General features: G+C 36.1%; 4 protein-coding genes across 5 annotated transcripts in view; 2 read left to right on the top strand and 2 right to left on the bottom strand.

Moving 5' to 3' along the window:
- Window positions 1-415: 415 nt before the first annotated feature.
- LOC136262690 (retinoic acid receptor RXR-alpha-B-like) overlaps window positions 416-27964 on the top strand; it is a 34437-nt gene continuing 6888 nt past the window's right edge. Inside the window, exons 1-3 of one of the 2 annotated variants that reach the window (XM_066057059.1) lie at window positions 416-957; window positions 5070-5696; window positions 5749-6147. In XM_066057059.1, coding sequence (XP_065913131.1) covers window positions 417-957; window positions 5070-5696; window positions 5749-5996 — 1416 coding nt within the window. In that variant the 5' untranslated portion in view covers window position 416 and the 3' untranslated portion in view covers window positions 5997-6147. Of the gene's footprint in view, window positions 958-5069; window positions 5697-5748; window positions 6148-27964 lie in introns of those variants that run through there. The other variant, XM_066057060.1, reaches the window with a different exon arrangement.
- LOC136264449 (protein phosphatase 1D-like) lies at window positions 6931-10329 on the top strand. The gene is made up of 2 exons (XM_066059181.1): window positions 6931-7264; window positions 9611-10329. The coding sequence occupies exons 1-2, from the start codon at window positions 6955-6957 to the stop codon at window positions 10267-10269; spliced, it is 969 nt and encodes a 322-aa protein (XP_065915253.1). The 5' UTR covers window positions 6931-6954; the 3' UTR covers window positions 10270-10329.
- On the bottom strand, window positions 11786-16675 carry LOC136263670 (girdin-like). Its single transcript, XM_066058306.1, has 26 exons — window positions 16562-16675; window positions 16453-16515; window positions 16337-16393; window positions 16268-16288; window positions 16166-16210; window positions 16045-16109; window positions 15895-15999; window positions 15306-15435; window positions 15106-15258; window positions 14442-14747; window positions 14230-14391; window positions 14130-14186; window positions 13951-14085; window positions 13834-13900; window positions 13734-13785; window positions 13526-13658; window positions 13416-13475; window positions 13332-13373; window positions 13109-13185; window positions 12991-13057; window positions 12882-12948; window positions 12698-12828; window positions 12612-12642; window positions 12514-12560; window positions 12396-12458; window positions 11786-12342 (listed from the first exon to the last, which is right to left on the bottom strand). The coding sequence occupies exons 1-26, from the start codon at window positions 16673-16675 to the stop codon at window positions 11860-11862; spliced, it is 2733 nt and encodes a 910-aa protein (XP_065914378.1). The 3' UTR covers window positions 11786-11859.
- On the bottom strand, window positions 20387-21423 carry LOC136263559 (uncharacterized). The gene has a single exon (XM_066058168.1). The coding sequence runs from the start codon at window positions 21276-21278 to the stop codon at window positions 20445-20447; it is 834 nt and encodes a 277-aa protein (XP_065914240.1). The 5' UTR covers window positions 21279-21423; the 3' UTR covers window positions 20387-20444.

The raw sequence follows: 27964 nt of genomic DNA, 5'->3' as shown, positions 1-27964 counted from the left end.
TTAAGCTAAGTGTCTCATATATCCCCCGAGTACTCTATACTAAGAAACTCACGAAAACCGTTCCTCTGAAAGAATCGCACTGATAGCGACCGATAGCGGCTACTGTGACGTGCATGCCCCTTAAGCTCAGTGGCGCGCTCCCACTATCGAAATGTAGCAATGGTCAACATACATGTAGTCTATATCTAAAGCTCAGTTAAGTGTTTCTCATTGATCGTCGTTTCACACTACACGTTCAAAGTTTCGAACACGAGGTTAATCATCTTAATTAATTTTTTAAAAGACACTTCGAGAATAAGCGAGCGTATCCGAGATTACGCGGCACTGATGACGTATACATTTTAGGCATTTACGTCAGCTCGGTCAGAATTTGCCGTCTATAAAAAGGATGAGACAGTCGTATGATTGCAGCAGAAATGAATTCTCCAGGTATTTTTATAAACCACCAAGAAACATACGATTGGCCTCAGTGGCATGACAGAACTTTGGAGTATGTGGGTGGTACTACGGGCGATTATGGCCTCGATTATGACTACTTCAGCGAATGGCTGTCAACAGATTTTTTACCAGACGTTGAAGACCAGCACAATAGTCCTGACATTAGCTCCATTTCTGAGCACGGAAGCAGTGCTTACGTTAGTCCATCCGTCACTTTACCGTCATGGACTTGTAGGAAGAACTCCGCTCATTCACCTCCAAGATCTGCTGACTCCACCAGTTCGTGGCCAGCCAGTCCACATCAGCAAGCCTGCCGTGTATGCAACGATACTGCCTCAGGAATGCATTTTGGGGTGATGAGCTGTGAGGCATGCAAGAGTTTCTTCAGAAGAAGTATTCGAGCAGAAGCAAAATATGTGTGTAGAGGCAACAAATGCTGTGAAATTGATAAGAACACAAGAAACAGATGTCAGCACTGTCGCCTGCAGAAATGTGTCAATGTTGGAATGAAAAGGAATGGTAAGGATGTATAGCTAGCTGGAGTATATAGAGGATTCCGGAAACAAAAGCCACACAGCTGCCAAAAATGGTTACAACAAGCTGCAAACAGCACTGCATGATGCAGCAACCATTTGTATTTTAACAAACTCGTAGGTAGCCCTACCCGCTTCAGTTTAGAAAACATGAGAAATATATGTAAGCTAAGTCGTGTGTAGCTTTTCTTGTCACAATGAACTGAATCACAATGATGCAATTAGTGAGTTGTGTTGGTTTTCTTAAGATTTGTGTTGCTCCCAGTATAAAGTCCATTATATCATACGCAAGCTTGTCTTAGTGGTTATGGAATAGTTTTTAGAGGTGTACCTATAATCGGATTGGCTATCAGTTATCGGCTATATTGGCCTTGCTTTATATCAGTATCGGATTGGTAACGTGTGTACAAGCCCACACTGTCACTTTATAACTAAATTTAGAATGCAATTTGCTAGAGAAAAGGTCTATGCATATATGCTACCATATTGGATCAGCTTTGTTTATCGGCTTGATAATATTATTTTATATTGGTAATCAGAAATTGAATATCGGCCAAAGGTCATATCGATGTACCTCTAGTTGTACTCCAAGATGGCAGATGTAATAGGTAACTGTAAAGGGTCCATATTGGTACAAAAATTTGAGACTGTGAGAAACAGTTGCTTTTCAAATCATTTGAAGCAAAGAGCTGAAGGTTACTTATTGCTGTAAATTAAAGACCTACGTAGCTAGCTCTTATAGTGATGTAGTTTTGACAGATCAAAGCTATATTTATATAAGAAAATTTGGACCATGCAATTGTAATATCTGTGCATTAATCACTTGCTTTTGAGTGCCAATTAGGTTGAATGGCTAACATTAATCAGGTATCATATCAAGTATATAGTTTAGCTATATATGAATATTATGACTATAGATCCAAAATAAGATCATCATTTACTAGTTACGTATATGATATGCGACTTCATAATATTCCTGGAATCCTCTAAGCTAGCAAATAATCACATGAAAGTTATAGCAGTCAAAGTAACAAAAATGACTAGCTATGTATGCTGGAATCCTCTAAGCTGGTGAATAATATCCGACAGTCAAAGTAAGGACATGAGTAGGCTATTTATCTGTGGTAGCTATGTGGCTTATCATAATTCCTGGAATCCAAGTTGTTAATCACATGAAAGCCAGCAGTTGAAGTAACAGAAATGAGTAGAGTATAACAGATTGGAAAATTGGAAGTTTTGAGTATAGAACAATAGAAGAGCAGCAGTGGTATTTTCTATAGCTATTATTGGAAAGCAGCAGTAGTAGCTAGTCCATGAATTTATTACATTTTGTAGAACTTGATGTATTTATACTTCTTTGCTGTGCCCACAAAGTGACATAGACCACTTTGCTGGTTCTAGTTTTGGCAGTATTTTCTTGAAGACTTGTTTTGATTTACTGTAGTCACAACTATGTGTATATGTAGTACGTATAGCTAGTTCGTGTTCTTTTATATTTTTTATACTTGGATTTTCTGTTGTGCCAACATAGGTTGCTGGCTAGTAGTTCTAGTGTGGCAGAATTTTTTTGAGAACTGTAATTCTATATTAGCCATATACATGTACTGTAAATCAGTTATGGAATTAAATAATTATAATATGCTGTGTGATGCGTTCTCCACCACCACAAACACACTCTTCTGTCACATAGACAGGGCTCATGAAAGCACAAATGTCAGTGACCATGAAGTTGTACACACAAAGTCTAGTTATTACATGCCTGTCTAGCTCACTGAAAGCACTAGACTAAACTTGCTAGCTAGCAATGATCAGTTTCAGTCCTTGACAGGTAAATTACAGGTAACTGCATGTAGCTTGCAGTGAATCGATATTGGATTTGTCTATTGTCTGATGATAGATACTTATAAGAAATCCAATATGCATTTCGCAAAAAAAAACATTATCTTTTGATTTCCATTTTCTATATCTAATTATGCTTTTTGGGTTGTCAAACTTAATACAGTGGTATATCTAATAATTACATTGCTGATGCTGAAGCTGAATATGGCTGATGAAGTTGTTTTAAGAGTAAACTTGTCTTTAGCTTTTACAGCCAACTTCTGACTTACCAAACACATATCAGTAGTGAAGTTTGATATACCGTATAGTCAGTGATTTGCTAAAATCTTCTGTTACTAGTACACAGTATCTCCCCTGTAGGGTTGGGCGATATTGAATTTTATGACATGCAATTATTGCATGAGTCATTTAATGCGATTTTTGCAATATTGCATGTGAAAAGTGAAACACAACCACATAGTTTGATAAGTCCATATGACTGCTTGTTTTCACTGAGAATTAGTTTTCAAACACAACTTCTTTGCTAACAAGTTAACCAATTGACATAGTTAGCAATAATATGCACAAACTGTACAAAATGTGAGGTCTACAAGAGATTAAAAATTAGATGATAAATGCAATAATTATTGTGAAATGCGATAATATTGCGAAGGCAAAATACATGTGATAATGGTATTGCTAGCACTTGCTTATGCGATATTGGCGATTTATTGAAATATTTCCCAACCCTACTCCCCTGTATGCTCTTTGCATGTATTTAAATATCAAACTCTTCTTTTTAGGGATGTTTCATGCAAGATTTCAGTTTTTAACTACATGCATTGCTATTTATACAATTATAAATATATTGAAGACTTGATCAAAATGTTAGATGTTTGCATGAGCTGAGCTATGGCTTAATACTAATTTAGTTGGCCGTCAAATTAATAGCTGCATATAGATTCACAAAATTGTACGTGGGAAAGTTACTTAAACAGTTGATAACACTCTAGTAGAGCAATATATACTCCAACACAGCAGTCATTCCTTTAACACTTTATACTAAATAGAGAAGTCCAATAGTGGCTTAATGGTAACCATGAACATTAAACTAATACTTCCATCAGACAGGAAATAACAAAATGAAGCATAACAGTTCTGACTAATATCCACACAAAACAGTGTTTCATCATTAAAGTGCTGCAGAGTTTTTCATCAGCGAATATATATTGCTCTGCTACTTATAGTTAAAGGCATCTATAAACATTACTTGAATTTTAGTATATACCCACTATATACAGGGGCGGATCTAGGATTTATAAAAGGGGGGGGGGGGCTAACTCAAGGTACTAATCTCTTGGGTAGAGGTGTGCAAAGCACACTTCCCAGCATGCAGAGCATGCTGGAACTAGGGGGGTCTGGGGGCATGCCCCCCAGGAAAATTTTGAAAAATAGATGCTAAACATTGCAATTTGGGGGCATTTCCATATAAAATTCATAATATTTTCTGCCTGTAGATATTTTATATACTGCCTTTAGATTATAGGTATGGCTCTCTGAAGCATTTTGTTAATGGAAATGTTTGGGTAGGTACAGACAATCAAGTACATGATGCACCCCTCTCACAATTGCACAACACTGAATAGGTGCATGTTAGAATAATAATGTCAAAAGTGGAAAATTTTGAAATTTGAACAATACAAGATTGAATCTGAGAGCATTTTCAATGGAGATTGTGTACCTGAAGTAAGTATTGCCGTACATATTAACTACACAAGTAGATGAATGAAGCCCTTTAAACAGACCAATGCACTTCATTGTATGTATAGGTGCAGGCAGTTTTGGAAAAATTCCATAACAGAATCAACTACATGTTTCCAGTGAATGTTCTATTAGAGTAGTTAGCTGACTGCTCTATTAGAGTATCTCGATCTTGTACACCTCCAATGCTGATCCGGGTCCTTGTTGCATAAACTTTAGCATAAATCCACTGATAATACCTTGGAAAGATGTTTATAAGGTGGTTTTATGAGTATTTGTATTATTAGTGATCACATAATTATGCTAAGACAAAATTTCATTATAATTCTCAGCATATTGATCAAGTAAAGCCTAAATATGAAGGGGGGGGCTTCAGCCCCCAAACCCCCCCCCCGGATCCGCCCCTGATATAGTATTTCTTTAGTTTATCATGATTAGCAAGTCTAAGTTATTGTAGTATGCATGATTATGTTATTGCAGTAGAATATTTTAATTTCTGTATTTGTTTCCTTTCAATAGCTGTTCAAGAAGAGAGAACACCTTATCCAACCAAAGAGCACAAATTGTCACCTAAATATATCAAGAGTGGTAGTTCAGCCCAAAATGGCCCAAGGACTGTTGGTACTGTGGGTGTGCCTTTTCCATTTTATTCATTTGGCCGCACACCTGTTCACATGGGCAACAATTCATTCAACAATGATGTCAAGATTATGTCAGCTTCTGTGATGTTAGAAACACTTGCAAGAGCAGAGGAGGGAGAAAACAATCCAGTTTTACCTATGGCTAGTCCAATAACTGAAGGAAATATACCAGACAGCACAAGGAGATTGTTGCTAAGTGTGATATCATGGGCAAAGAAAATACCAATGTTTGCCCAATTGTCTGTTGAAGATCAAATTAAATTGGGTAAAGAATCATGGATGGAAGTATACACACTGAAGCTCATTTATCATATCAGCAAATTTCCAACTGATAGTGATGTTGCTTTCAAGAATGACCACTTAGCGCACTTGTATCTGACTGACAACCCGCTGATAGTCTCCTCCATACAAAAACTGACCAAGGAGTGTGTAGCTAAAATGCAGGATGTTCAATTAGATGAAACAGAACTTTCATGTCTCAAATTGATTACCTTCATGAATCCATGTGAGTATTAATTATTTGATTATGATAGCAATTTATTTTACATCATTTTTAGTTATACACAACTTGTCTGATAGTGGACAGAAGATGATTGAACGCACACAAGATGCTGGATTGGAATTACTCGAGGATTATGCAAAAAGAGTCTTTCCAAATTCTTCCCAAAGAAGATCTAAGCTTCTACTTTTCCTTGGTCAAGTGAAGGCTTTGTCGAAAGATATCACAAAGCTTGTTGAGGACAAGCAAGTTGTTGGATCTAAGAGTGATGATATTTTCCTTAAACTGATTTCACAATGTCTTTGACTATGTAAATGTTGTTGCCAATTCTTAAATGTTGTAATATAAGAAATGATTTTCAAGCCACACATTACATGTTAATGCATAATGCATTAGCAGTTTTGAGAAACAAAAATGCATTCTTGCTGTTTATCAACTTTTGCTGCTGATATTAATCATCGAGTTGAGTGATGTGTATGGGTTGTGTGCATATTCTGTTATTTGTATGTATAATGGTCATTAGTGGAAAGGACAGCCCTGAATACTAGACATGTAACCTCTTTGTAAAGATCATCCTACAAGGTCCTAAATCAACAGTATATTAGTAGCTTGTGCACCTTAACTAAGGACACCTCTTGACTTTACAAAGGATAAATATAAATTCTCCAATGGCGTCCACTCCCATGCACTATACTATAGCTACATAGCTACATATAGTGTACTGTAAGTGTTCTTAATTTAAAAGACCTTACGTGGTCTCCTGTTCAGTAAAGCTTATTTTATCTGTGAATGCTATCCCACTAGGGACCTGTGAGAAGGCTAAAGCCTATGAATACAGGGAGTCATAAACATGTAACTGAGTGGCAAGTATGTACTAGTGCTGTGGATCATACCCATTGCATGTACTGTACTGTTAGCACTAGCTACCTCTACAGTTACACTGCAGTATGGACAGCTAGTGGTGGTTAGTACTGATTTATGCCTTTATAGACTGTACTGACCAACAGAAGTGCACAACTGTACATATAGCTTACTAAAAATACATGAGCAGTCGACTATGATGCTGCAATACTTTAGAAGAATTGTCCTTTCATATCATATGGGACTGGTAAACAACAAAGCACAGCTGCATGTGAAGTTTTAGAAATTAAACTTGTCAATATAATTGCGCACACCTATTCGCAAAAGGCTTAGGGGCGTGCGCAGATACACTTTTTAAAAACATGTGCACGCCCGTAATCTGCGCTATTTCAGTCAGTTGGTGATGGCAGCGAACGTGCAGCTAGTACAGTCAACTGGATTGATTGCTAGAGGACAAAAGATGAAAGGAGATCGTTCAGTTTGTGAAGATTTTATTACTGTGGAAATTATACGAGAGAAAAATCGCGAAAGAATCGACTTTCTGGCCTTGTTTGATGGCCACGCTGGAGTTGAGGCAGCCGAATATGCTCGTGATAACCTCTGCCAAACTTTGAAGGAGAACGAAGATATTTACAGCAGTGATCCAGTGAAAGTGTCGAGAGCTATGGAGACAGCTTTTATGAAGATCCATGAGGACATGTGGTCAGCTAGAGGTAAGGACTGTCCTATTTTCATTTATTATCAGTTGTTTAGTTTAAACCACTAAAATTCCGAGTGCTCTAAGGCAAACAAAGAGAGGTCATGATGCGCACCCGAACATGCATGGTAGCTACACTTACCCACCCACTATAAACTAATAACTTCCTAGGATAACTAATCGCATGACATGAGGAAGTGTCACTGGCTATAGTCTTGGATTCATGCGTCACAATGTGTACATATGTTAGTGCATGAGCTGCAAGCAAACCATTGTAATTTCTATTATAGTCTAAAGCTCAATTAAATGTATATCTGTTGTATGCATGGCTAGCATTTTGTTATGTAGTGACAAGCACATAATACACGGCTTTGATTGGTACTGAGCTGTGATAAATATGTGTTTTGACTAAGTACATGTCACTTGATGTTCAGTTGATCCATGTGTCACCACATGGCTCAGACAATGCAAAAACATGCACCTTTGAAATGAAAACCTGAATGCTCGTACTGTTACCTACCCCTGCACAAATTACTGCAAGGTCAAGGAAAATTAGGTATTCAATTTCCTCAGTTTGTTTTGTTAAAATAGTTCATTGTCAGCTCTATACACCACATCAAAGGAAAGAATGGCACATTGAGTTATGGTTAAATGTTTTGCCTGTTGCACAACCTTACAACACAAGAATGATATGTGAAACCATAAATAATATGTGTCCTAGTGGATTGGAAATTCCCATTAAATTATTTAATTAGGATGTTAAATTATTTACCTATCCTAGTTACGATGTGCCAATACATTCGGAAATTTGTTGAAATGTACTGAGTGGCTGTTTGGCTTTTTCTCGCTTGTTTGAAGGCCAGTTTGAAGGCGTGGACATTCCTTTTACATTTTTTATCATGTTGCATTGTGTACTGAAAAAGAACACAGCATGTCTGTGGACACTGGGAGAAATATTGTTTGCGACAGGTGACAATGACAGGTACGCACCAGCTAATATTTCAGCACCAGTATTATTAGCGAAGCAGTGAATATCTAGCTAGCCAACTACGCTCTACCTGCTACAAGGATGATGTAAACAGCAGCAAAGAAACAACGCTGCACTTTCTGTTTCTTCAGGAAATTTGCACAACACCATATTTCACCTTTAAACCTGAATTTTCTTACACTGTTGCTTGCTACTCACCAGCATCCCTACCCAGTCCAGCCTCCAATTAGTGTAGGTGGTAACTAACCCAACTGTAAACAACAAACACTAATTTGCTGGTTACGAGAACAGCCACCTGTCGAGGCCATAAAGTTTACGCGCACCAAAACAAGGATGACCCATGACATCACTATGTAAATAATATGGACGTTTCCAATCCATGTGTCGTATATTATCTATGGTGAAGCATTCCTGTAATCCATCCACTTGTATAATAATTTGAGGCATGACACAAACATTATCCTCAATTCGTATTTAATTTTTATATGGTAGTATAATTATAGACAGCACATAAAGCTATTGGCACATTAACTGCAAATCAACACCTTTAGGGAAAGCTCTTGATGTATGCATTGTATATATCCTGAATGCATGCACATGTTGGCTTCAATAATAATTATAGTCAGCCAGTAGCCAAAGTACTGCAGATCGAAGTCATGCTGGGGTTGGCTTTTTTTCCAATACACGTACCGCTTTACTTTAGGATACTAAACTCAACGATTTTCACTTAAGTTCCCTGGTAGTCTCCTCATACAGGCTCTGCCTTCTGTACAAACCCTCCAGTACCCAACTGGTAGACTTGAAAATAATAAAGTAAGGTAGACAATTCATCAGAAGCATTTCAGATTGCTTTGAAAGCATGTTTGGGCTTCACAGTACCCATAAAGGTAATAATAATTTAAGGTTGGTTTCTGATAATATATTTGGTGGCAAAATATAAAAGACCTTTGTTATCTGTACTACATATACATTGCTAACTGCTATCAAAGGCTGTACTTTTGAGCACTTTTGTTATTGTGTTGTAGTGTATTTACTTGCATAGCCATTGGAGGATAACAATTAAGGCAGTAGCATAGCACCATTGCAGCAACCAAGACAGCTGCCTCAGTAACTATATAGTTGCATTGTAGCAGTTTTGGTAAATCTTCTTAATTAAGGAAGTTCCACAATGGTAAAATAAACAAAAAAAGATTTAATGATTTTGAGGTCTAATCTAGCTCAATGCATTTTTACCTCTGAAAGAAGTTATCCTCTTAAATTACCTGGTCCCAAATGTGTTTGTTAAAAACAAGTTCCACTGCATTCTATTGTATGCCTTTTTGTTGTTTTATTCATAGTATGTACTTGTCTTACTGGTAAATTTCTTCACAACAGACACATGGAAACAAACAGTCAAGGGCATACCAAGCTATGCTGGTACTACAGTGGCATGTGCACTGTTCAAAGCTGATAGAGTTCATATAGCAAATGTTGGTGACTCTAAGATAATACTAGCATGTAGAAATCCTAACTATGGTGGATTGGGAGAGCCTGAAATTCTGGCAAAAGAACTTAGTATGACTCACAGACCTGTGGATGTTGAAGAGAGAAAGAGAATCGAACATCTTGGTGGAAGTGTCTATGTTAGTGCTCGTGGAGACACTCGTATCTTGTGGGAAGGAGACGGGCTTATACCATGTAACTTTCCAAGACCAAATCTATCAAGAAGTCTAGGTGACCTCTGGAGTGTTACGAGGAGTGGGGAATACTTAATGTCACCTGTTCCATACACCTGCACCCATTACTTGACTAGTAGTGACTTGTTCTTTGTGATAGCCAGTGATGGTATATGGGATGTGATTGATCCACAAGAAGTAGCTGAAATTGTCTATAGCATATGTAAAGGACCAACTGTAAGTAAAGACTGGATGAATAAAAGAAATCAGATCTCTTATGCATTGAAGAGTATAATTGATAAGGCTTACTTTACATGGCATTGTAAGAATCTCAGAGCAGACAATATTAGTTGTGTTATTGTGTACTATACAATGTAATCATTGCAGTTAGATAGATATCAATTAGATATTACTCCACAATGCTGAAATTTATATGTATTTGATGCAGTTAGTGAAATTATCTACCTATTGCATGTCCATAGTTTAGATTTGTGTAGCATGGTTGCTCATGATTATGTTGTTAGGTAAGTACATATGCTTAATGTAATAGCAAGAGTAAATAATGGAGTTGTATACTCTTGGGTATTCATGATCATCCTTGAGTTCAAAATAAAAAACAGTCAAATACTCTAATAGAACAGTCATCACATGTATAACTATTATTTGACAAGTATATGAGAACTTGCATCTACAGCATCATCCCATAGACATATGTGGCCTATTATCCACAAACATGCTTTCAAATGCAATATACAAGGGATTCATAGAGTGGTCATTTTGTTTGCACTGTAGCAGTTTAGTATAAATGTGTGGAGATTGACCAGGTAACTTTATACCTTAACTTTATAACAGCTACACTGTATATAAATGTTGCAAAACTGGAATTAATGTTTCAGTTGCAGAAGTAAGCTTTTAAGCTTCAGGTCTGTAGCTACAACTAACAATCCCCACTATATATCCAAACAATAGATTTTTTTCAAGTACAGTTTGGTATAACTTGAGAAGAAGAGAGGTTCAGTTTCAGCTCACACACTGATGAGTGTTCCTAATAGAAAAAATTTAACAATGGACGTTCTATTAAGAGTGGTTGACTGTTCTATAGACCGAGCAGTTTCAAATCAAGTCTTGCTCCTACGCAATACAATTGTGATATCCCTCACTCTTTCCGCTGCCCTGTATGAATATCACCTCTACTATAACTTCTACTAGCTGGCACATAGTAAAATTAAACTTTAGGAAGGGAATGCTTCAAAACCCTATGCAGTCTAAACCACCCGTGGCAATGCATGTATTAGTTATTCAGACATTGGCCTGCATGAATGGAATTTTGAGGTGGCTCATGCACTCAGGTGTCACAGCAGAATAAGTACCCTGCATATAATATACATACCATGTCATTCTTTAATTGTCATTGTGGACTAAAGTTGAATAGGTTTTGGCCCCTTTAAATTCACTGTAAAAAAATTGAAGTACACATATATAGTAAGTTGATGATTGAAACTAGATTCCCTAAAGGGGTAGGGTGAACTGGACAGGGATGCAAGCTAGCGAGACATTTTGTGGTATAATTGATGCAGATCTAGAGTTCAAGTGATAAGATTCATTAAGTATCTGTGGTCAAAATTCTTAGGCTACACCATATTAAGGTATATAGTGTTACCCGTCCTCCACCCACATCATGTCTATTAATAAGCAACCCCATTTAATAGTCACTATTACTGGTATTATTCTCTAATTATAAGAAACATACATATTATTTCCTGTCAGTGCTACTATTGTAGTGGACCTTCTGTTATGCGGGGATAACTTTGAAAGCACACCTCAAAAGTGTTAAGTTCAAAGGATTTCAAAGTAGGTTAGTAATAACCATATTACCAAGAGTTAATAATAGTAGTTATTAACTCTTGATATTACACTATTATACATTCTGTACAGTCTCACAACATATATCAGATACCAAGACTGTACTTAGGTGTCTCTATTTTTGATGTCAACTGAAGTAACTTTGAAGCACTCAACTGGTTCCTTAGGAGTATTCTCATCTCTTACCAGTCTGTTCTTTACCGTGATGGTTATGCTCATCCTTTGAGGCTTCGTTCTTCTTTTGCCATTCATCTTTCCATGACCTTCTATTTGTAGTGATCCATTGTCTTTTGTATTGCTTGTATTTCTCATATCCTTTAATGGCAAAAAGTGATTGTCTTCCATCCTATTTCTTTTACCAATTGTCTTCCCTTGTATTCCTTGACTTAGAATTGATCTTGTTTCTTGTTCTGCTGAGGATGACTGGACAAATGTGTCCCACATTGAAGTACGCCAAAATGTACTGGTGTTATTTCTGCCATTACTGGTTGATGTTTTAGCAAAGGAGGTGTCTCTGGATGAATCCATTGTAGGTACATGTATACCCCTAGCATGGTTACTACTGGGAAGGACTGGCAATGTGGTGTGCTGTGTTTAATAAGTAACGTGTGTATATGCATTATCAATAATAAGTATGTTACCACAATATCATTTGACTTTCTGTTCAGTTTATAGTCAAGTTGGTGTGGCATTCTTAAGCCCAGCTGTACGTGTATTACCATTTGGTACGTAGTAAAGGATTCATTATAGGTTGCTTACCTCCTTGTACAGCATGTCCTTCACTTTACTTTGAACCTCTTTAAGCACTACAGGATAGTAATGAAGTGGAATGTGTATCAAGAATTTAGTTTATTCACCTGGTTTGATAGTTTCTGAGAAAGGTGCAGCCTGTTAGAATATATCCACCTAAACTGACTGTATAAATCTATAGCTAACACTCAACCTTCTTGTTAGTGTTCTCTCTGTCATTGTGTTCTTTGAAGACTTGTACCCTTTGGTGATTACTGCATAATCTGTTAAGGAATGACAATGAAGTTTGAAGTTCTGTTGACAAATTTGAAGATGTTTTATTTCCTAAAATTTGTACACGTTTGAATTAAAACTAGAACAATATTATCGTGGTCTACCATCCAGTGAAAGTAGAGCTGAAATCTTGCCAGCATGGTGAGTAATTTCAGCAATGTGGGCTTGCATCTTATAAAGGAATAAAAACATTTCAACATTAATTTCCTTTACTTGCAATTTTGCTTCTTCAACAAGCTGCTCCCGTTCAGACATAAACACGTCAATTTCAGACTGCATTCTATTCGATCATTGTTTTACAAGGCAGATGACTATGAAGTTTAAGGCTTACTCTGCAATGTGCTTCTCTAGTATGCCATTCATAATGCCTAGTCCTTCATGTAAACGCTTGCTGATTAGCTCAGGATACTATATGGTGTCGGGTTGCATGTGAGTATGCAAGTATTTATTTATTTAATTTATTTATTGTGGCTTTATGGCAAAATCCAAAGGTCTGCAGGCAACCTGTGCCTGCAGCCCAGTACATGCAAGTACAGTAATATGTGTGAATTCACCTGAGAGTCTTTGTCTAACTGCTGAATACATTTCTGGTATACCTGCTAACCAATTCATCTGCTAATTAAAGTGATTTTTTTTACCTGAGGGTTTGCTCTTTTAAGAACCAAAAGTCTTTTCTGTTGTTCTATCATGGACAGGTTCTGTGAGTTTACACAACTTACTTACCAATCTTGCTACAGTTATTGCTTACCACATGTTGCAAATACAATGCAGAGCTGGTGCTGATAGTAGTTAGAGCTGTGAAATAAGTGTAGACTAAACTTGTGTGCAATAATACAGGAATTACCTTCAGCCATCCTTGTAATAAAATCTTGATATGTACCCTAATTAGAAGAGGAATACAATTAAACATTAATTTTAATTTAGTTACTTCAGTTTCTTTTGAAATTTGACTAAACGCAACTGGATGATCAGTGCTAGTTCCATTAATTTGCCCACTACCAAGTATCCCTATATATTATTATTGATGTTTACACATTGTATAGATCACAGCTTTACCATCTCTCTGAAGTTGCTTGTTTACAAAATCCACTGCTGATCCTACACTCTCCACAAACTCTGAATACTGAATCAAGTGATAGACTATAATGTACCGTTTATTGCACACATACGTACATGTTCAATGATGGTTTTCTTGCTTTCTTCTTCCTTGTCCACAATCCACTGGTATTCTCTGTTTTCCTGTTTGCATTGCTCATTTACAATGTGGTCAACTTCTTTAATTGTTTGACCCATATTAGTGTATTCCACCTATTAGTAGATTAATATACAGGTATTCACTAGTATCAGCTTACTATAGCATGAGCTGCTTTATCATGTTGATTTGTCTGATTAAGGTTGTCAACAGGCTCCTGTAAACAATACAGTAAGAATGGCATAGAGTAGCACATTTACCTTCACCAAACTATTTAGAATATTTACATGGTCATTTTTAAGATGTTGTGAATTGAGTTCATCTTTGGCATGAAGGTCAAGGAGTGTTTCCACAATTTTCTCTGAGGAAATTGGCTGTGGTTTGCTGCTGGAATTTCTGTTATGACCAGCTGATTCCTGAGACTACAAAATAAGTGGATGTGAGTAATCCAGTTTCTCATTTACGTACATACCACTGATAGATTGGGAGTGTTTTTGGACCATATCTCTGGTAACTTCACTACCGGATCTGTTGGCTTATAGGTAGTACTAGGTCTTTTATGACTTATGTCAGGAAGTTTTGTCATTGTGAAAAAGTTAGTGCTACTGTCTTTCTTGTTATTATTAATACTGGCAGTTAAAGGATTAACTACTTGTTGCTTCTTATTGCTTAGTGGTCTTCTCCCAACAATAAATGTGTTCTTTTTGACTGCACTTTTGCTGAACACATTGTTCTGTCTGTGTTCCTCTTTAACATTAGCACCTTTGTCTGTAGTGGTCTAAATAATTGAAAATAGATTGCACTAAGTCTTGTTTTACATATACATTTGTATATACTTCAATTCTGTGTACCATGCATTTACCAGTGTATAATAGAATTATATACTTATGCATACTATGCTTAAAAATTTGCCTTCCAGCTTGTTCTAATAGGCAATGTAGCAAAGCTCCAGCTTTACTATGCAATGCATGGCAAATTGGTATTCAGCGTAAACAGTACTGGGACATTTCTTAGTACCACAAAATATGTAAATATCTATTTTTATAAGAAGACGCTACTTGCTTGCATGTATGTGTGTGCACTATTTAGTGCTGCAATTATTCAGTGACATCACAACACTTGAAATTATTTCTTACTACTATAGGAGGGAGTGTAGGTGAATTTGTGCCAGAAGTGTCATCTTGATCATCACTGAGCCTTGCAGATGATAGTTGGTCTGTTATCATTTTGCTGCCAGCACTATCCATAGTTTTCTTCTTGTCTACAATCTTTTGTAAGAACTCAACTTCCTAATTGTTGAATTAAACTTTGTGAAAGGAATTATTTCATTACATACTTTGTTAGCTTGGCTGAGTTCCTTCTTTAGTCTATCAACTTCACTAACCATAGCCTTCAGGTTAGTCTTCTCTTGTAGCAGTTTGTTGTAAGCCACTTTGGTTGATTCCAAATCCTTTTTAACGAAATAGCTATGAGAGAATGAGGCCTTTATTTAAGTACTCACTCTTTGTTGGGTGGAGTATTTTCTCAACAATCTGTTTTATAGAATTACCAAACTATAAATTTTAACCACTATGACTTGCTTTGCATTTTGGGTCACAGTCTGTGTATGTGAGTTCTGCTCTTGACTGATCGGTGACTTTGCCACTGTTTAATCACAATAGATTTGTGAAGTACACAGTTAGTGTATAATGATGATACTTACTCTCATGGTGATTCCCTTGTGGTGAGTCACTTTGTACAGAGATGAAGTTTAATATGCACAAAGCAGTTAATATAATATGCACAAAACAGAAACTTTACCGAATGTGTGTTTACTTAATTAAGTATATGCTTATTCACAGAAACCTTGTGTGTTAGCCTGTTATACGAGGCTTTATAAAAATAATTGAAATATTTTTGTTACCGGGTTACTTGTAGGTGTTTACCTGGTAGACGGTCTATATGAAAGTTGCAAATTTGCTAAGTTGGCAGTGGATGTGATAAGTGTCTTCAATTTATCCAGTCCTTTTAATGCCTCATCATAAACATGTCTAATGATTGAAGAATGGTTAATCACATATGCCATATAGACTTACTGGAACTCGTGATGCTTTATGTCTTTTAATAATTCTTCAAGCAGCCTCTCACCAGATTCTATATCCTGGTATGTGTGAAATTGTTAATGAGTGTTATAGTTTTGTAAGGAAGTCATCTTACAGGTTTGTAAAACTTCATACAGATATCTAGCTGTTTCATGTAGAACTATTAACACAATTCATGAAAATTTTGACACATTTAATAATTTCTACAGTGGCTTACTGCGCTAACTGTCTTGAGAGCCTATAAAGGTAAAATATAGACACTAAATTTTAGACAAAATTGTCTTACTGTTTCTTTCTCCAAACGAACATTCTCAAACTTTTCTATCAACTTCCTAACATGGTCCTAGTGATAACATATATTCGTTACTATTGTACACATGTTGCTAGCTAATGTTCACTTACTACTTCTTCATCTGTAATATATGATTGTGTTGGTGGTCCAAATTCTTCATAGTTCGCTATTATCTGTTTGAAATTAAAATTTATTTAGCAGAAGAAAACTGTTTGCTACCTTTTCCACTCTCTCATTAATTGTTTTGAGTTCTTTGTAGACCTCAAGTCGACTAAATGGTGAGCCATCTTTATTGTCACTTCTTGTACATGTTGCTTTCTTCTTCTTAGGCATGACTCAGTTTCAAGTAATCATGTAGAGGTAGCTACCTATACCATACACCTAGCCGTAATCCATCTGTGGTGAGAAATTTTAAGGAGGGTATATCACATTTGTTGGGAATTAACACCTTCCATTCCTACATATATACAAAGTGTGATTACAATGACGTGTAACATCACTTACATAATAAGATTGCAGGGTCATCTTCTCTACCCTGTAGAAACTATACAGTATTTGGTCTACCTGTAGCACCTGCATGCTGAGTAAATTAAAATTAATGCAACTGACATTTTAGCACTTGGTTTATTATTACAAAAAAGTAAGAATGCTTAACTCTGTATAGATAAATCACTATATTATTCATGAACACGGCTTACCTATATCTGTACATGCTATTCTAGGCTTCAATTGTGCAAATGATACAGCACAATACAGTGGAACCGCTCTTATCCGGATGGTCAGGTACATACTACCATCCGTATCTCAGAAATGTACATAACTAGTTATTATGCTAAAGTGACTTTAAATACATCAATTTTAATGTTTGTATTGTTATCAATTAGTGCTATGCAGTTTAGTAAGCAGAGGGATATTTACTTGGTTGTATCATCAGTATGTGATGCAGTCCTAGTAATAAAAGTAATATGAAGATGAACAAAACGACAAATTTCAGGAAGTCACTACAGAGCATTCATGGTTACCCCCTGGGCTGTGAAAATGCATAACAACCAAGTGGTAGTTATTATTTTAAAAAGCTGTTGAACAGTCAGGTAAACAGCAACCTTTAGGCTCTCTCCTTGTGCTTTCATCTAAACCAAACTTCATAAGCTACAAGCCACATGACTCATTAGGGGCTATCTGGACATTGAGGAATAGAGATCCAGATAAGAGAGGTTCCACTGTATGGTGGAAATGTCTATGTTAGTAATCATGATGGAGAGCCTTGTTTCCATTGGAACACTGTAATAAATTAGTGAATTTCACTACTAATTTCTGCCACAATACTCATTATTTTTGTGTAGTGACGTTCACTTCTTTTGTAGTGACGTTCACTACTCTTTTGTAGTGACCCTCACTACATAGTGGTGAACATCACTACATTGTAGTGACGGTCACCACAAAATTAGTAGTAAACATCACTGCACAAAAACAATGAGCATTTAGTAGTGACCTTCACTAGTTTGTTTTTGCTGTGAAAGAATATGGAGTAAAACCACAAAAGTTTTCAAGGCCAAATCTGTCAAGAAGTTTAGGTGCATAACCCGTGGAGTTATTATATACTTGGAGTGGGGAAGGAAATACTTAATGCCACCTGTTACACCTGCACTAATCACTTGACTTGTTCTTTGTGATATAGTCAGTAATGGTATACGGGATATGTAGTTGATAGCATATGTAAATGACCCACTGTACGTGAATACTGAATGAATAAAAGAAACCAAATCACTTATAGTACGTATGCATCGAAGAGTGTAATTGAAATGTATACTATTAATTATGAAATTTTCTGGCACTTCTTGCACACTACAGCCAACATAAGCAAGGTACAAGACTTATAATACAATAGTATGTACTAGAAGTGTCAATTTAGCATGTACCTATGCAATGTCTAAATTGTATGCATTTGTGACCAATGTTTGTTCACACTCACAGACAGACATATACACAGTGTACGTACACACATTCATGAATGCATTTGAAAAATACTGTTGGTAATTATATAATACTACAACATGTTGCTGTCATCACATCTGATTGGTCTTCGATATCATTCAGGTCTTTCAAAAACAGCTCTTGGTAGTCACTATCATCATGATGTTGTGAATTGTGGCTATGTACATGGATGAAAGATGAATAATACAACCATAAGAAATTGGTATAGCACTGCATACAGTTAAGTAACTATGAAACTTAAAAAAAAAAAAGTAGAAATAGATTTGGGTCCACTTTGAGGCATGGTCATCTACAGTCCAGTGGAATGTTAGAAATTAACATTTGAATAGAGATTATAGAAATAAAAGGCAGTCAAGAAAGGGAGGCCGTCTCTATATATAGCTGTGCTAATGGAGATTTAAAAAATCTTAGCTTCATGGCTATGCTATGTATTGACAGGCTAATAGCCAGCACAGGCTAATGGCCAGCACAGGCTAATAGCCAGCTCAGGCTATATGACTGAAGTAGGAATTAATATCCACTAGCCTAGCTGCAGCTTACCTCCCTTATTTCATTGCTGTTATTTTCTCTACTGAAATGTTAAATTTCTAAGTTTTGTTTGTTAAATTTTATTCATTGTTGGTGAACTATATTATAGCGTATACTGTAAGAAAACACAGAATGGTGCTAGACACATTTTTTTAAAAATACCCACCCTAGTATCAATTACTGAAAAGCGACATGGCCATTTCACAATTTACAAACAAAGAACAGTACAAGAAAGTACCTCTGCAATTGATCCAGTCACTACAGAAATTGTTAAAGCCATAATTTGCTACCCATAAACCAACAGTAGTGGAAGAAGAAACAGGAGATACAGAGGAGAACAAAGGTAATTTAAGTCCATGATGCATGCATTGTTGCTACTGTGGTTGGTGAAAAGGCAGGTCTTGGGCCAGAGCAGTGAAGAAATCAATCCTGTATGTACGGCTGTAGCCTTAACCATAGTCAAGTAACTATATGTATGAGTCAGTCAGCAGAAAATTCAGTTTAATAGATTCATAGAAGTTTGTTGGGTCACTCTGAAGGCACATTTGGGTTTGATTATGTGTAACCAATCAGAATTGTTTATAGAATTTGCAATGCATTTTTCTGTGAATCTTATCACAAATCATCTGACAAACTTATTTCTATAAAACCATTGAAGAATTCCCCATTGCAGGTTTACTAATTCTGTTATGATTTTTCACGACACAAAAAAACTTTTACAAAAATACAATCAAAACTAAAAGCTTGTACAGTAATACAACATGTCCTGCATCAGTACCGTAACTATAGTCCTGTCTTTTAGTAATCATCATATGTTCTGTCTGTTAAGTGATCAACAAATGTTCCATCTGTTTAGAGATCAACAAAATAATGTTCCATGAATATGTTTAGTGATCAACAAATTCCATCTGTTTAGTGAATAACAAATGTTCTGTCTGTTTAGTGTTCAACAAATTTTTCCGTCCGTTTAGTGATCAACAAATTTTCCATCTGTTTAGAGATCAACAAAATAATGTGTGTTGTAAGTGTCTAAAAATCATTTGGACATAAATGATTGAAGTCTGACATGTTGACATATACAGGACTAAACTACATGTAATTCTAGCTTGCTCATGAGTCATGATGTATCAGAGAGTTGTGGGTGAGGGAATAGGGATTCTAGTGGGGGAGGTGGAACAACATGTTGAGCAGAGGCCAGCATGTGTTGTGGTTACATTGGCTGGATCTGCAGTTTTGACCTTGTTTCACTAGATCAAAGTTCCTATGAGAGCCATACTCTCTAGAGTCTACTGAGACTCTATTAGTTTAAGCATGATATGGGAACCATACAAGTCGTTAGGAGTCATTCAACTCAGCAATGTTAGCTATGTGTCATAGCAAGCAGAGCTGAAATCCATGTTGGACAGGATTGTGATCATAGTTCCACTTTCACAAATAGCACAAAGTACTGGCTTTTTCACTATATGTTGCCAATGCTGTTCTACCATATATACATAGCTAAGTGTATATCAGTTAACTGCTTGTTCTGTGGATCTTATATTAAAAATATAATACACACATCCTATCTACATAATTGTAGCTATTTAGTAATGTCAATACAATATTTTTTCATTTCCTGATAACAAATTTTACTGTTCTCAATGGCACCCATAACTTCATGTGGTAGCTCATGAAATGGCACAGGTGGTAGTTCTTCAGGTTTAACTTTGATAAATCCAGTTGACTGGTCAACTGTGGAATTCCATTGCGAAAAAATTTTATAGTGTGACGGACAGGGACCTGGGTCCCATGAGGTCATCCTGGGATCAAAGTCAATCCCTACAGCCTCACAGTATTTCTTCATTGTTTCATCAGAGTGTGTCTGTAAATCAGCTGCATCCACTACAATAGGGGCGAGACCTTTCTTCTCCTTTATGAAGTTAAACAGATTATACGTTTCCTCAAATCCACCACTCGTTGGCACTAAATAACCAGAATCAAATTGTTCATTCATAGTAACTCTGTAGTTTGAAGGTATAGCTCTTTCTGGATCTCGAATCAGAAATGTGTGAGTGAATTCTGTGAATCCTTCACTGATCATATCTGGGTATAACGACTCCGGTAAACAGTACACAAGTTCTTTGGTAAAAACCAAGTCCACATTCGGATAATCGCTGACAAGGGTTTTCTTTATTCTATCATACGTCAATTCACTGACAGTCAGTCCCTCTAGATCAAGGCCTACGTCACTTATGCAGCCATTACGCTCACGGACGTATCTATCTGACCGACGCTCGGGCCCAAAATAATACGAACCAGTAAACAATTCCTGAAAACATTTTGCTCGCTTTAGCGTGGTCATGGACCGATAAAATACACTAGATAAACACCTTGGTGGGGTCCAAAGTATAACCTTCGTCAGTTTCTTTGACATAGCTACCGCAGTCAAGGGGCCTGACACTGGAATCCGAGACTACTGCTTATAATCCGGCTTAACTGAGTGGAATCTGATATCCTCATCAAAGTGAAATCACTAGTCTCGATGATGGTAGACCATCGATCTCGTGATCAGCACGAGGTGATCATGAGACTTTAAAAATGTAGGAGAGCCGTGATCGGCTCATAGTCACAATGTAGAAAGCATAGCTACGTACATTATTATTATTATATTGTTTAATTAGCAGAGCCCGCCTGGGGCACTGATAAGTGCTAATGTACATTAAATTAAAAGTGATTATATAATAATTGTTTGAAGCTGTCAATAGTTTGTTGGTTGATGATGTCTTGTGGTAGTCCATTCCATTCTGGTATTGTTCTTGGAAAAAATGAGTACTTATAATTGTCTATTGATGTATGATAGTGTAGGAATTTTTGTTCATGATTAGATCTTGTAATAGTGACAGGTGATAATGTTGGTAAGTAGCTGTTAGGTATTTCAGTTAGGTTGTGGATAATCTTGTATAATAGAGTTAATCTTGCACATTTTCTCCTTAATTGGAGTGGTGGCCATTCTAATGATGTTATACATGTACGACTATATTTACTATAAGTCAGGGTTTCCATTCAAAACAGGAAAATACTTCTTTTTGTTGTTTCTGGAGATTTCACACAAACTGACCTTTTAGATAAAGCAAACAAGTGCAAATTTTATTATTGGATTGTTTGTAGCATCTGATAATTTAACACATGTATAAATATCCAAAAAGTGGCCATGTGAGCAAAAACTCCTACAATAACATTGGTCCTGTGAAGATGCCTTCTTTTGTTGTTTCTGGTAACTTTCACACAGACTGACCTTTAAGATAAAACAAACAAGTGCTAATTTATTATACCTTAGCCTATTGCGTTCAAGCTATATATATATAGCACTACAAGATGTAGAAGTCTTTATTCAGGCTGTCTTAAAATACAAAATATAGGCTGTCCAATGTAGCTATGATGGGATTTTTTGGTCACGTGACCACATTTTGGATATTTTATTTATGTGTGTTAAAATTATGTTGATATTGAATGCTACAATCAGTCCAATAATACATTAGCACATGTTTGCTTTATCTGAAAGGTCAGTCTTTATGAAAATCTCCCAAAACAAGCATTTTCCTATTTTGGGTGGAAATCCTACATAAGTAGCCATTTCAACCTACCAGTTTTTCATATGAAATCAAATTACCCCCCTTTGACAAACATCATGAGCTGCTGTCCTATTATGTGGTAGATGCTTCATACTTCGTAGTGCACTTTTCTGAATTAAATTTCATCCTGTATTGGAATATGTGAAATCAAAGTTTGAGAAACATTGGTAGGCACTAGCCTATTATGCCAGCATAATTTTGAGCATAATAGGTGCCTGAAAGCATCAAGCATAATGCTAGCATAGTATAGGCAGAATAATATATCCTTGTTTGTGAAAATGTATATATTATGTCACAGAAAAAGGCTGACTTGCAGTAATTGAATAGTCAGTATCTCCAATATAGGGCTATATTTGGCATGATTGCTTTATTAGAGAATGAAGCAGTTCACAAAGCAGCCATATTTATATCCAACCAGTTACCCATAAGCCAAACTTCCACTTGAAAGTGCAATTTTGTTAGCAAAACACAGGAAATGTAGCAAAAATTTGGAGCATAATAATAATAGGCTGAATTTTTGAGCACTAGCTGCAGCAGATTCATAAAGACAAGTTAATCATTGAATATTATGGGTTACTCTTGAAAGGTTTTGTCTAGCTCATACATTTTACAACATTAATTGGTTAAGTGGTGAAAATTTCATGTCATTAGGACACTCATATTTAATTTTATGTCACTTCGGATCTTGGTGACATAGAAAAGGTTGAACACAAAAATCACCACTCTACCTACATACTTCTTTTGCTTGTATCTCTTGATAGGAACCACTGATTGAAGTGTGGTTTACACTATAATGATTCCAAAAGATAGCACAACAATTGCCATAATATTATAATAAAGAATTTATTTTGGTTGGAAGCCTAATATAAGGCCATTTTTATACCTAAACCAATCCAAGTGGACAGTTCATTGGTAGCCCAGCCAGCTCATTATTCATTACAATCTTATACATACCATATTTTGCTTTTATTTCATTGTAAAATAATTTTTGTATGCAAAACTTGTACAAAAATTTCTTAGACAAAAATTTTACAGATCGAATTATACTCTAATAGAGCAGTCATTCGCGTAAATCATACGAAAATATTTTGCACAAAAACTTTTATCATGAAACTTTTTACACGAAAATAAGCAAATTACTAACTATTAGCTGAATGCTTTATTAGAGTAGCTACCTTTTACTAATCACCATCCTGCTGATCTTCTTAATGATTAAATACATAACAGTGTAGAGGTATAGCCCGTATATACTCGAACATGAATGTACATACATCATTAAAATGCTATATATAAATTTAGAATCAGTAAGGTTATTGTCAAGTACCTGTTAGTACGTAGATCTATAGTATTAGCAACATCAATGGAAAATCATTCCAGTTATTGATGATCCTAGTGACTTTAATTCATGTCCCCTATAGTTGTAGAGAATGTGATAGAGTCTGAAAAATCTGTACTAGAACAGTTGTTAATAATTTTGTACATTGGAAGGTAAGTTCAGCTTCTCAGAATAACTAATGGAGGTGGAGGGAATAAAATGTGTAGCTCTTTGTTGAACATTTTCTTTCAGTGATCTGAAACAAAGCTATAGGCCTTCAGACAGGGTTGCCATATTCCAGTGTTGAAAGTCTTGTACAATTTTACAAGCATCTCCGACACTAGAAACATAAGAGATTTACTAATTAATTCAAATACACGATTAGCTTTACCAGTAACTGTAAATGTGTGGTCATGAACCTTAGGTGATCATTAAAAGAATCCCCAACCCCCTATGCAGACTATGCAGCTAATTTGTGTGCCATTTAAAACGTTATGCATAGGTGAAAGAGTTTTAGCTACATTTCAAAATACTGAACTTTAGTTGCCATGTAGTGGAGTGCATCCAAATATTTTTGTAAAGCTATGTACTTCTTAGGTAACATGAAAGACCAGAGACAAAACTGGACACTGCTGATGGTAAGTCATTAATGAATATGATAAGTAGCTGGGGAACTAAAATGTAATCCTGCAAAACTCAACAAATAACTGAAGCAGTATAGGATTATTAACTGACCATTCAGTACCACTTGTTGTTTTCTGTGGCAAGAAAATTTTCAATCCATTTTAGGAGTTGACCTTGAATTCCAAAAAAGGTTATACCTAACAGCTAATTGATTATGTGGCCCTGAGTCAAAAGCCTTCTGGAAAACTAAATATATGACATCCACATGACATCCACATGACATCCACATGACATCCACATGACATCCACATGACATCCACATGACATCCACATGACATCCACATCAACTGAAGCCCATAGTACTTCAGCAATTGAGTGGAACAAGACCTTCCTAGAATGAATCCATATATGGAAGGGAAAATAAGATTATAAGTCAGAACGTGTTATCTTTGACAATAGGTTACATGGCCTTGACTATATACTAATAATAGTAGAAGAAAGACTAATGGGACAATAATTAGACGCAAGATTGCATGGCCCCTTTTTATGTAAAGGCGTGACCATATGTCATTTTCGTTGGCCAACCATCAGGACCTGCACTTTTCACGTTTGTAAGTCAACTGAACTGTAAGTATGATGGCCAGTCTTTAATATGAGGTACTGGCCATGGTATAAAATCATTTTCATTATTCACCTATCAAAGTTTTGCCCCACCTACCCCCATGCGGGCAAATGAGGGCATAACGAGGGGACTAGACAAAAAAATTTAAGCTCCAAGTGTGGGGGTTTAGGCAATACTAGAAGCAAAGGTTGAGATATTCTAATGGAGAAAGGAAGGGATTAGACTTACGATTTTGCCCAAGTGTGGGGGAATCAGACTATTGAGAAATAATCATTAAGCATGTCAACCATCTCTGGAAGCAAAGAAGTAGATAAATCATCAGGTTTGCACAACTTATTGATCATGGGTCATGTCTTTACTCTAGAATTAACATTTTCAAAAAGCATTAGGTTTACTACCAATTATTCATAACCAAATCCTTTTCATAGTTTCTTCTTAGAGTATGAGTTAACTGTCTTAACTGGTTATTAACCGTTTGAAAGTTTAATAAATCAGAAGGAGACCCAGAAGCACAATATTTTTCCACAATTTATTCTTTAATTTAAAGGCATCAGAATTCATCCACGGATTCTCTCATTTTCATTTTCAGTTTGTAAACAGGAACACATTTGTCAATAGTATTTTGGTAAGCCATCTTAAAACACATACATCTAGGAATCACTGACATCGAGGGGCTCTAAGGTAGACTACCAGTCAACATTTCTTTAGCTGTTCCTATGTTGTACTTTTCAACCAGAAGATTGTTTGCATTCTGTGTAGTGAAATGAGTCAAAATGGATGCACACATGATTACTATTACCTATTAGTTCAGACCAATTATCATATAGAATGACAAACAAATGACCATGTAAATTTATCTACAAAATTCCTAGCAGGTTACATATGCCCATGGGATGGTGCTGCAGATGCCAGTTTTAATATACTCAGCAATTGTGGAAGATTCTTAATAGTGTTACATGTGATGACTGTTCTATTAAAGTATTTGAATGATTGCTCTGTTAGAGAATCTCGACCATGCTTGTATTTTTTGTTTCATGTGCCCCCTTGGATCCGCCACTGATACATCCACTACTTCAAGAACTTGTTCAGTATGATGACTGTTTGAAGTATCATTATATATAGTCAGACCAGGTAGTACTTTAAAATTGAAATCACCAAATGAGTATAACCAATTTTGCACAAAGTAATGGCACACTATAACTGATAGGTTTAGCAGCCCACCAATAATGACTTGCATCTTAATACTCACCCAAACACGGTCATTATAATTAGGGACATCAAAGAAAACTTGAGCAGCATGTAGTCTTTGATATTACAATTAACGGGTTTATGTAGTCGGATATAAGGATAAAACTTGCAATTTGTACTAGAAAATCATATTTGCTCATAAATTGGTCTGCATTAGCTACTATACAATACATTTAAACTATGTAGCTACTGTTACTACTTACCAAAATGGCTATAATTAGTTAACAAATACATAGTGAACATTCCTGTGAAAAGGACAAAAACAGTTAGCTTTATGAAAAGGTGTATTCAATTAGTTAGGTTTAACAAAAACCTAAAAAGTGTACATGAGTGCATGAAGTACACAGTATGCACAGTTAATGGCATAGGTAATTAGATATGTGTAACTCTTAATACATACACATCATAAGGGGAATTGGGGTGTATAAACAGTGAAATGGACTATGTACACATTGGAATGAAGGGATTGTTTCCTTGCATGCAGCAAAAGTAAGTCATTATTCATTAATCACAAAGAATGTTATGGTTAATAATACACAGTGTACGGGTAATGCTGCATATAAAGATAGGTCATTACTGGCATTGTGACTTGCAATTGCATGTTGTGTGATGCAATGTGGTTTATGTCAGGAATAGAAACATTATTTTGTATATTAGTTGCACAAACTGGAAATACCCACAATGTGTGTGTCTCACCATACTGTGTTTGTAATCAACTGGCTAAATTTCATTGTTCATTTTCCAGTTGGACACATACAGTGATTATGTCAGAAAGCTTTCTTGGTATTTCCAACCTGAGTACAGTGGCATATCTAGTGCTGGTATGCCTTCCAGTGGTGATTCTAGAGCTGATATTCAGGGGGGCACAGCATGCAGGTTGTTGTATGGCTATATAGAATTTCAGGGGGTCTGGGGGTGCAACTCTGCTAAAAACACAAATTTTAAACAGGGTGGGCAGGTGCCCCTGACCCCCCCTTAAAATCACCTGTGATGCCTTCCAAAATTTTTACATTAAGAACACAATAATATCACTGATATTACAGCAGCTAAGCGACAAATTTTGATGAAATAATTCACTTTGTGATAAACGCACCAGATTTTCTGGGGAAGTTGAGTAAGGTATACTAAATCATTTGAGATACAGTGCCACGTTAAAATCATTGCCATAGGGAATGTTTGGAAACTTTTAAACTAGGTTTTCTAGCTGATCAGGAAACCATACAAGTGCATTCAAACACTTCTTTACGCTTGATGAATGGATTTCAAATTTGCAGGTGCAATCAAGTCATAAAATAAACTTATTTTAAACACTTCTAATGGAGCCAATATTTCAGTGTAAAAGTACAGGTACAGTTCAATAGAAATAATATGTTGCACATCTATGGCTACATATACATTGACCCTCCGTGCTTTTTAACACTGCAAGCTAATGACACCTGACCATACCTTGCTTGTCTATGCAGATGCAAAATTTCAGTATATTGATTTGTGAAAAGGGGTCTTCCACACACATCCTATTTACCAAATTTAGACAATTCATTACTTGAGATAGGAAAGAGCTATTGACTTGAAAATTCAGAGCTCAAAATAACAGCCTGTCATTTTTCAACCCAAAAGCCACAATGACCGACCAAATTAAAAATGGTCTGACATCATGACCTATCAAAATAAGCATTTAA

This window comes from Dysidea avara, chromosome 8 (genome assembly GCF_963678975.1).
Source record: "Dysidea avara chromosome 8, odDysAvar1.4, whole genome shotgun sequence".
NCBI lineage: Eukaryota > Metazoa > Porifera > Demospongiae > Dictyoceratida > Dysideidae > Dysidea > Dysidea avara.
The sequence above is the reverse complement of the archived record's forward strand: the minus strand, read 5'-3'. Positions and strand labels throughout refer to the sequence as shown.

What these genes read in the sequence shown, in the direction of transcription:
- LOC136264449 (XM_066059181.1), top strand. Translation starts at nt 6,955, where the DNA reads ATGGCAGCGAACGTGCAGCTAGTACAGTCAACTGGATTGATTGCTAGA. An exon ending in GGACATGTGGTCAGCTAGAG is followed by an intron (nt 7,265 to 9,610) that starts GTAAGGACTGTC and finishes TCTTCACAACAG; the next exon opens with ACACATGGAAACAAACAGTC.
- LOC136263670 (XM_066058306.1), bottom strand. Translation starts at nt 16,675, where the DNA reads ATGCCTAAGAAGAAGAAAGCAACATGTACAAGAAGTGACAATAAAGAT. An exon ending in TTAATGAGAGAGTGGAAAAG is followed by an intron (nt 16,516 to 16,561) that starts GTAGCAAACAGT and finishes AATTTCAAACAG; the next exon opens with ATAATAGCGAACTATGAAGA. An exon ending in AGTTAGACAAAGACTCTCAG is followed by an intron (nt 13,186 to 13,331) that starts GTGAATTCACAC and finishes GACACCATATAG; the next exon opens with TATCCTGAGCTAATCAGCAA.
- LOC136263559 (XM_066058168.1), bottom strand. Translation starts at nt 21,278, where the DNA reads ATGTCAAAGAAACTGACGAAGGTTATACTTTGGACCCCACCAAGGTGT.